We start from the raw sequence: 9657 nt of genomic DNA on the forward strand, positions 1-9657 counted from the left end.
AGCCACATATAAATCCAATTGGTCAAGGTGCCAATTGTAGTCATTTTACTAGTTTAATGTATATTTAATGAGATATTCATGCTATTTACATTTTGTGTAAGTATACTTACAAAATATTTATAATTGAATGTATGATAGGAGTAGTACAGAATATAAATAGTTGAGTATTTCAGCTAAACTTTACATATTAATTTATATTCATGCTGCATATATATATATATGTGTGTGTGTGTGTATATATGTATTTATGTTTGTATGTATTGATATGTATTGATATACATATACAGTATATACATATATAAATATATACACATACACATTAGAATGACAGAATTGTACATGTGTAATAGTTGACAGTGTGTGGGGGGGGACGGTCTCTGTCCTTGCCCCATTTTCGCACGACTGTGGTCAGATGATTTCTCATTGGCTATTTCGTCTCCTCCATCAAAACGGCTCGTCTCTGATTGGCGGAGGCCTGAGTCACATGTTCAACACCAGCCAATGAGGAGACAGCTGAAGGCTCCAGTCGGTGACAGGGAAGCTGCACAACACGAGAGGAGCAGCGACAGTGAATGTTAAACCAGTACCGGTACAGTTCAATCTGCTGGTTTCACAGGTTGTTCCTGGAGAGAACATGGAGAAGCCGAACACAGTGACCTGCTGCGCTCCTGTGAACATCGCTGTCATCAAATACTGTGAGTATGTTCTCTGGTGCTGGGGGTCAAACCCGGTTTAAACGATCAGGCGTGTGTTTCCTGAGTGTGACCCGTGTGTCAGGTCTTAGTAAATACTGGTCACTTGTGTTGTTTCACACATTGACACTGTTTAACACCGACACAGTCATTTACTGGGTATTCAACTCATGTGCTTTTCAGGGGGGAAGAGAGATGAAGAATCAATCCTCCCCATTAACTCATCCCTGAGTGTCACATTGCACCAAGACCAGGTATTTAAGTCAACAACCACTTTACCAACACTGTGTGTGTGTGTGTGTGTGTGTGTGTGTGTGTGTGTGTGTGTGTGTGTGTGTGTGTGTGTGTGGTGTGTGAGAGAGAGAAAACAGTAGGTTTTCCAGATGTCCTTTTATACTCTTGTCCAGTGTTTTCCTGCTTTCACATCAATCAATCAAACTTTATTTGTAAAGCATCTTTCATACAGTTTAGTGCAGCTCATAGTACTTCACAGCTGACTGATGTTTGCTGTGAAATACCATAAAATAAACGTTATAAAGCTATAATAACAACACAAAAGGATAAAATAGATGAAATAAATATGTAAAAAGTCAAAGGGGCATGAAAACAAATAATCATTTTAAGACTTGTAAAGACTCCATAAACAGTTTTTTGTCTTGAAATATCTCGGAGCAGAGCTGGTGTTTGGGCAAAGTGTGGCAACGTTGCTGTAAAAAGCTAACTTACCAAATAACTTGATCCCAATTTTTTTAAATGGACATTGCCTTTGAATTGTGCTTGAATAATGTGACGTGCAAGTAACTTGATACTCAAGTTTTTGAATTTGACATCATACCAGTGATATGACGGCCTACGTGTTGTAACAGATTTGGTTTCTTCTGTTTAGCTGAAAACCACCACAACCGTTGCAACGAGCAGATCATTCCAGGAGGATCGAATATGGCTCAACGGCAAAGAGGAGGACATAACCCATCCAAGAATACAGTCCTGTCTCAGAGAGAGTGAGTCCTGTCCTGTCCTGTTTTGTCTCACCCTCTGCCAGTCTGAGAGAGTGCAGGCTAATGACATTCTTCTGTGTTCTGTACGCAGTTCGAAGATTAGCACGGAAGAGACGTAACGATGGAGACCCTGGTTTGAATTTGACCGGTTTGTCTCACAAAGTCCACATCTGCTCAGTTAATAACTTCCCCACTGCTGCAGGACTCGCCTCCTCCGCTGCTGGATTCGCCTGTCTAGGTGAGAAAACTATTGCAATCAATGGAATATAATCAAACTAATGGTAATCCACAACAGTTACCTACAAACTACATTATGTTGCATTTGCCCATTCTTTGATACACAAACTTAAAGGGATAGAAGGGAAATTCACTTATTATCTACTCACCACTATGCCGATGGGAGGGTGGGTAAAGTGTTTGAGTCCACAAAACACTTCTGGAGTTTCAGGGGTAAACTTTGTTAGAGCAGAATCCAATACAATTGAAGTCAATGGTGAGTCCTTCTTCAGACGTAATAAAACAACAGACAAACCCATAACATGCCTCCATGCTGCTCCTGTGGTGTCGGCCAAGTGTACGGAAGCCCCGACATTCATATTCGACTCCAAAGGAGGTCATTGACATCTTGTTTTGCTATCTTCCAATGAGGTGCATTCAGGGACTGTCGGAAATGCTAATGTCCGCTAGCTTAGCCACTTCTGTTGGACTTTTGAGCTTAAAACAAGGTGGAAAGGACCTTGTGTCCAGTAGAATATGAATGTCGGGGCTTCCGGACACTTGGATGACACCACACAAGCAGTATGGAGGCATGTTATGTTTTTTTCTGTGGTTTTATTACATCTGAAGATAAGTCACTAATCAGCTACACTGTTTACCCCTGAAACTCAAGCACTTCACCCCCCCCCCACCCCATCGGCATAGGGGTGAGTAGATAATGAGTGAATTTTCATTTCTGGGTGAACTATCCCTTTAAGTATCATTTAACCTTTCATGGAGAAATTTAGTTTTTACAAATTAATAAGACCTCTGTGTCTCTGTTGCAGTTTACACTCTGGCTCAGGTGTTTGGCGTGGAGGGGGAGTTGTCTGGCATCGCTCGGCAAGGCTCAGGCAGCGCATGCAGGAGTATGTATTGGGGGTTTCGTGCAGTGGATCATGGGGAAAAAAGATGACGGCAAGGACAGTCTCGCGCAGCAGGTGGAGCCAGAGACTCACTGGCCTGAGCTCAGAATCCTTGTACTTGTGGTAAGTGTGATTATGTGTGTGGGAGAATGAAAGAATAAAGGTGTGCCTGTGATGTGTTGGCAAATACGTTCTCTACTGTGAAAAGCACTTGCTTGTTATTTGTACTTGTACAAATAAGAATAGTAACATAAAGTGACTGAACTTGTACTTCACGTCCTCACTGTAAATGAGATTAGTACAAAGTTACAGCGGGTGTAATTTGATGTGTTTTCTCACAGGCCAGTGCTGAGCGGAAACAAGTGGGCAGCACCTCTGGGATGCAAACCAGTGTACAAACAAGCTGTCTATTAAAGGTAATGTGTTCACCCTCCAACACGCATGAATAAATATACTAACATCACTGTCAGTACGCTGCATTTAAACCCAATTGACTGATACTCACAAGAGGGTGTATTTCCATCCTTTTCTCTGTGTGCAGCATCGGGCCGAGTCTGTTGTCCCCGGCCGAATGGTAGAGATGATCGAAGCGGTGCAGAAAAAGGACTTCACTGCGTTTGCTGAGCTGACCATGAAGGACAGTAACCAGTTCCACGCCACCTGCCTCGACACGTACCCTCCCATCTTCTACCTCAATAATGTGTCTCGACAGGTCATCAACTTGGTGCATCGATATAACAGGCACTACGGGGAGACGAGGGTGAGTGACCTCTCAACTCTGAGACCCAGTTCCTAGAAGACAGAAAACATTGAGGCAGGAACTTGTTGTACTTGTTTATTCTAGTGTTACATTTGTCATCTGGATCACTGTCTGTGTACCTTTTCTAAACAATTATCACTGCATATGTAACACATTGATAACACAACTTAGCAATTAAAAAATATATTCACTTTATTATAATAATCTAATTGATTAGGAAATGATTCAGTCCTCTGCAAAAAAGTAACATAGCATTATGCAATTTCAGAGCAAACATGCAAACTGCAAACATCATTTGTATGTGATGGCGTCTATGTTTGTAATAATATATTTCACACAGTGTGTGTAACTGTAGCCCCCTCACCTCTATATTACTACCACAGAGAGTCTGTTCACACAGCTGATTTCTGAGCTGTTGTAATAAATATGTGAAAACTTATGTCATAGACTTCTGACTTGGAGACAGAAAAAACTCTACATCTTTAAATGACAGTCCCCGTCGGTTTGTTTCCTTCTAGGTGGCCTACACTTTCGACGCAGGGCCCAATGCAGTGGTCTTCACGCTACAGCAGCACGTTCCTGAGTTCATCCAGGTGGTTCAACATTTCTTTCCCCCGGAAACCAACGGAGGACAGTGAGTTTACAGTTCCTGGACTTTACCTCTTAGTTCTCTGATAAGTACCTTTCTGTTCTATTGTAAATATAAGGTGTGTTTTTCTTTCAGCCTTTTAATTTGTCTTCTTTTTCTACAGGTTTATTAAGGGTCTTCCAGGTCCCTGTGCTTCACTTTCTGAGGATCTAAAGCAGGCGATTGGTCTAGAGCCCATGCCGAAGGGAATAAGCTACATTATTAGTACCAAGGTACACATACACACACTCGCACACACAAGTTTAGATTCATGTCTGCATTTCCTTTTAGACATGCTTATGTAACACTGTGTTGCACTACTTTGGTTGAGTATTGTAGCACATAGTGGGGGTGTACAGCAGCTCTTCTGCTTTACAGACACAACAGTAGAGAATCAGTCCAGTCTTTGACGTTTGTTATTCAGGTTTAGAAGTAATTCATGCTTTTAACTTTGATGTATTTTAGACGTTAAAAGGCTTCTCTGGTAAAAGTCAGATCTTGTTTTGTTTTTCGAGGCTGGACCAGGCCCGTGTGTTGTGGAGGATTCCACTGAGCATCTGCTTGGATCTGATGGTCTGCCTAAGAAGACTGCATGATGCCCTGCAGACCTGAAGAAGCAAAGTTCCCCAGAGCAATAAAGAAGCTAATTGTGGTCCTAAAAAACTTTTTTTTACAAACATCAGGCATCTCTTTTACTACTATTGGTGCTTATATTTCTCCCTTCACGTCTCAAATTGAACTGGTGTCCCTCAGTCTTTACACCACACTGTATTCTTTGAATATTTTTTCATAGCTCTCAATATTTCTTAGAGACAGTTATTACCTTCGCCAAGGATGGTTATGTTTTCATTGCTGTGTTTGATTATAATAGTTATTTGACAATAAATGGATACTTGTAAACATACAGAACCTATTTCAGTGATGTTCATCTTATTCTGTAAAATAGAATAAAATATATTTTCGTCATTAAAATGTGGTTCCTTCTTGTTTTTGCATAGTCATTTATATTGACATAACATTACCAGATTAGAGTTAGCTTGTTCTTTAAGGAAGTAGCTTGGAATTACACTCTGTAGGCAAGTTTAAAGTTCTTTTACTATTATGTTTCATAAAACAATGTATTTTTCCATAATTCATGTTCACCATTGACTCCCAAATGTCTCTGTGTGTGTGCTTTAGTTTATTTGCTGTGTCTAACATGTGTTCTATGTTATCTGTCCCCGCTTGTATTTGTAAATGCCTCGATGATCACTCAAAGCACTTCCCGGTACAGTTTTGTCATTCACCCATTCACACACCCATTCATACAGTGCATTTTATATATATAATAACACAGAGGCAACTAACAAACAGGACCAGGACTCCTTGACAGAAGAGATACAGTATGGGACCTTCCTGGATAAATACATAAATAAAACAGATGACAACAAAACATGAAAATAACATGTTATACATCATTTTACATACATTTCCAAGTTGCTAACTTCTACTTTTGAAACTTTTGAACTTTGAAGCGTATTAAAAAGTGTAAAAGCTAAATGTGCTTTGAAAAAACTTCGATTGGCCAAATGTTTGACTGAGAAAACTCACTCATTCCTTCATTTATGGACAAATCTTTTAAAAGTGTTTAGTCTTAATCCATCAACATTTAAAAGTGACTCTCTAAATCCACCTGTTTGATTGTTAGTTTACCTGGTCTGGTTTGCCTCGCTCCTTCGGGAAATGACGTCAAATGGGGCGTGGTGGTTTGTCGAAGCCCCTCCCCCCGCTCACACTTGCACACACCTCACATCTCGGAAAATACATCTTCTTCCTGATAGAGTCGGTGAAAGCTGTGAGTCAGTGAGGGAACTTTCAGAGTGTTTCAGAGCACTGAGGCTGAGGAGGTGAACACTATGGGTAAGATAGAGTGGGCGATGTGGGCCAATGAGCAGGCTCTGGCTTCAGGACTCAGTGAGTATTTCCACTCTTTGTTTTTCCACATTCCAACATGGATTGTTATTATTCTGCTTCAGCATTTTAACATTAAATATTTACATGCATCTTTAACTTTATTTCTATTTTAGTGAGAACTTAAAACTGCAGCATAAAAGTAAATGTTAACTTCATCGCGAGCTTGTCTCTTTGTTGAGAGTCAAGTAAAGTGTGTATGTTTTCACACTTATATTTGTTGTATTCTCGTTTTTATTTCATCTTCCTGTTTGCTCCTTTCAGTTCTGCTCACTGGAGGTATTGTGGGGGTGGCCGGACAGTTCAGGGGCTGGCAGTTTGCTGCTTACGCTGTGTATCCTTTATAAACTTTTCGTAATTCATATCAACTGAGTTCAATCTCTTCCTACACTTTGTCTTATTGAAAAGATAAGAACTCTTTGCACGTAAGATTTAGTTGTAAGTCGTTTTGGATAAAAACAAATGAATAACTCTAATGTAATTTAATCTAAAGAGGAGACACGTTTAAGTTGCTACATTGTGAAACTGTTCCATTTCCATTTTCTAGAGTGTTTCTTCTGAGATCTGCTATTAATAAATAAATCAAAATTGCAGCCATATACTTATTTCCATTTAACTTTAATTTGTATGATTTTCGACTTTTTATTTGTATTTTTACAGTCTTAATGTACAATACCCTGCTGTGTAAGAATTTATACATCACAAGCATAAAAGTACAAATAAGATTTAGATTTAGGCTAAAATATAGGGTGGAAAGTAAATTGATGCCACTACCTATCAAGTTTATGTATATTTATAGTATTTTATAGTTGACACATGGAAACAGCATCGATAGGAGCGGAAATACCCTCTGTGTGCAAAGTTATAATTTAAACCTGGCCTCATGTTCTATTGATTTAAGGCTTGAACTAATATTTAATAAGTCTCAAATGTGCCTACCTCTACTGAGTTATGATTTATTTTACACTAGTGAAAAGAAAACATGACAGAAGTAACTGTTCTCTCTGAATTCTTACTGTACTCCACATTTTCCTTTCTGTCAGAAACAATCAGTAAATTCATCAGGTCCTCTAATGTTTATTTAAATTCACTCGGATTTGCTGTCAGTCATCGAGTTATTATGACCTATTGAACCATGTGAGATGAATCAGCCTTGACAGAAAACTAGTGCTGCCGGAGTGTTTGTGTGTCTTCTGGAGTATCCCAGAAGCAAGAGGTCCAAGGGCACGAGCATGGAGAGAACGTAAGTGATGTTTTAACATTTTAGATTTTTGTAACATAATCCGCTGTGGTTAAATATTGCAACGCTCATTGTTCACTTCTGTTTCTTGTTCTGCCTCAGGGGTCAGCACTGCTTCACTGTTGTTGTAAAAGCATTCGGGCCATTGACAAGGAACTACTACGTCAGAGCATTTCTGCTTGCTGCGTGAGTGAACTTTATCAGATTCTTTCCTCAGCTGAACAGCATTCCTCTCATTGACATTCAATCTGTCCAACAAATGATGAATGCCTTGTCATACGGTCTTTTGTTCTGAAAGTGTCTTTGTGTCTTTTGGTCTTTTTTCAGAATCTGTGTTCCTGGAGGTTTCATGCTCGCCACAGTCCTCGGTTGCGTCTGCCTCGGCATCGCCAGCCTCATCTACCTGTCGGTGAGTTGGAAGTAGTCACTGTATTATTCTCCAGCCAGGCAGGTTAAATATTGTCTACCTTGATAAAGTTGTGAGCTGAAGGAAGGAAGTGGCTGGTTGATGGTAACAAGGAAGAGATTGTTTTATTACAAATTCTTCTATTGAGACACAGCCCTGTTGTTATGAAAGCTGACAGTCAGGGGTGTGACGGAATTCTTCAACAGGTCTAAATTTGGCAATTAACCCTAAGTTTGAATCATGTTTAACTGGATTTTACAATACACGCAACCATTACTGACCGGTATTCTTTGTCATGTTCTCGCTTTTATAGGCAGCTATCCATGGTGAACACTGGGAGCCCATTCTACCACGACAGAAGGAGGTTCGAAAGCCGGCAGAGAGCATGAAGAACCCTCCTCAGAATCCACCTCCGAGACCTCCTCCAGAGACGCACAGGAAACGGGTGGACGACCTGGATGGAGCCGCCTATGACAACCCTTTCTCTGTTACTGACAATGAGTAACCGGCCCAGTGTCCCGTCCTCTGTGTGTCATCCAGTATCTGCACTGAGAGCTTGGAAATGTTAAAGCCAGTCACAGTGGGACATCACCAGGTTCTGTGAGTCTGGAAAAATAAATAGTTTTCTGAGGTTTAGTGAAGCTGGTGACTGAACAACATCCTTTATACCTGCAAAGAAATATGTAAATACATATACATATTTTACTGTTGAACAAAACACAGAGGAGATACATGTAAATGATGTAGCTGCTTAGTGTCAACCCCATGTATTTTTACTGCTTTGATAAAAGTCTAAACCAATATTTGTTTCTGAACAAACCACCATGTATTTTAAGCTGTGGTTTTTCTCTACTTTTAATGTCTCGTAAATAAACCTGTTGAATCCACTGGCTCATCATGTCTTCGGTTTGTACTTTCATGCATCTGATTTTACAATCTTCCCTCTTAGAATTATTTTAGGTGATGACATTTGCAACTTCCCCCTTTCGCAAACAAGGGCTTTCAATATACCAGAATTTCCTGCTCTAGTCTCAACTGTTTCTTTTCTTACATTCTTGTCACATTGCAATCCATTGTTTGCTCATGACGGACAAATAAAAGACCAATTCATTTGGCTTAACTTCTAGTTGTCAAACATGTTCCACGTTGGTGTCATGTCTCGTCTCATGTTACATGATTTTCTTTTTGTCAGTCACAGCTGACCTGTGAAGCAGCTGGAAGAGGTAAGATGTTACTTCCTCATTTTAATTTGTGGGCTGTAACACATGAGAACACCAACAATGTACCATGCTGAATGGAGTTTTTTATACATTAATGTCTCCTATGAATGCTTTTTAACTTAAAGTCCTATAGTCTCATGTACACAATCGTTTTTACCAACGCTGAGCATAAGAAAGAGTTATTTAAAACTTGCCGGTCTTGTTCAGGCACTTTTACTCACGTTACCAACTCTTTCTGCTTGAGAGATCATCAGACTGAGAGTCCTGAGCAGTAAACATTTTGCATAAGATATTTCATACAATCCAATAAGAATAATATATAGTTTGAAATTATGAAATGAATTTCACAAATAATGTAACGTTCTGCAGTTGTGCTTCCCCTTTTGTGTGCTTGGGGAAAAAAACCTCTGAATGTGTAAATTCGTCAATTGTAGAAAATTCTCACAATTTCAGGCTGAATCTGTCATAAAGTTTGCAGCCTGCAGAAATATTTTGTGTGCATGTAGTCATATTTTTAAATGTGAGGTTTCACATAGCCTGTGACAGATATACAAATCCCCCATTTGTGCATGTGACACACAAGTTACATGCTTCAAGGTACAAATTACAAGCATTTCTCAGATGCCTCGAGTGTAGCGGTGA

The 9657-nt window shown here is 39.7% G+C and overlaps 2 protein-coding genes across 2 annotated transcripts; both read left to right on the plus strand.

Annotated features, from left to right (window-relative positions):
• The first annotated feature begins 509 nt into the window (after positions 1-509).
• On the plus strand, positions 510-5165 carry mvda (mevalonate (diphospho) decarboxylase a). Its single transcript, XM_034570606.1, is given in 11 exon segments — positions 510-695; positions 876-946; positions 1579-1693; positions 1782-1928; positions 2734-2822; positions 2824-2934; positions 3153-3227; positions 3353-3571; positions 4090-4205; positions 4324-4432; positions 4715-5165. Coding segments are annotated over 11 exon segments (1194 nt in total). The 5' UTR covers positions 510-634; the 3' UTR covers positions 4796-5165.
• An 851-nt stretch (positions 5166-6016) lies between these two features.
• Positions 6017-8508, plus strand: LOC117752908 (cytochrome b-245 light chain). The gene is made up of 7 exons (XM_034570643.1): positions 6017-6152; positions 6414-6483; positions 7318-7392; positions 7492-7575; positions 7717-7798; positions 8109-8401; positions 8438-8508. The coding sequence occupies exons 1-6, from the start codon at positions 6095-6097 to the stop codon at positions 8298-8300; spliced, it is 561 nt and encodes a 186-aa protein (XP_034426534.1). The 5' UTR covers positions 6017-6094; the 3' UTR covers positions 8301-8401; positions 8438-8508.
• The last annotated feature ends 1149 nt before the right edge of the window (positions 8509-9657 follow it).

The sequence above is a fragment of the Hippoglossus hippoglossus genome, chromosome 3 (genome assembly GCF_009819705.1).
Source record: "Hippoglossus hippoglossus isolate fHipHip1 chromosome 3, fHipHip1.pri, whole genome shotgun sequence".
In the NCBI taxonomy this organism is placed as follows: domain Eukaryota; kingdom Metazoa; phylum Chordata; class Actinopteri; order Pleuronectiformes; family Pleuronectidae; genus Hippoglossus; species Hippoglossus hippoglossus.

Coding starts and splice junctions, on each gene's coding strand:
- LOC117752908 (XM_034570643.1), top strand. CDS start 6,095: ATGGGTAAGATAGAGTGGGCGATGTGGGCCAATGAGCAGGCTCTGGCT. Junction 7,393..7,491: donor GGCACGAGCATGGAGAGAAC/GTAAGTGATGTT, acceptor GTTCTGCCTCAG/GGGTCAGCACTGCTTCACTG. Junction 7,799..8,108: donor CCAGCCTCATCTACCTGTCG/GTGAGTTGGAAG, acceptor TCGCTTTTATAG/GCAGCTATCCATGGTGAACA.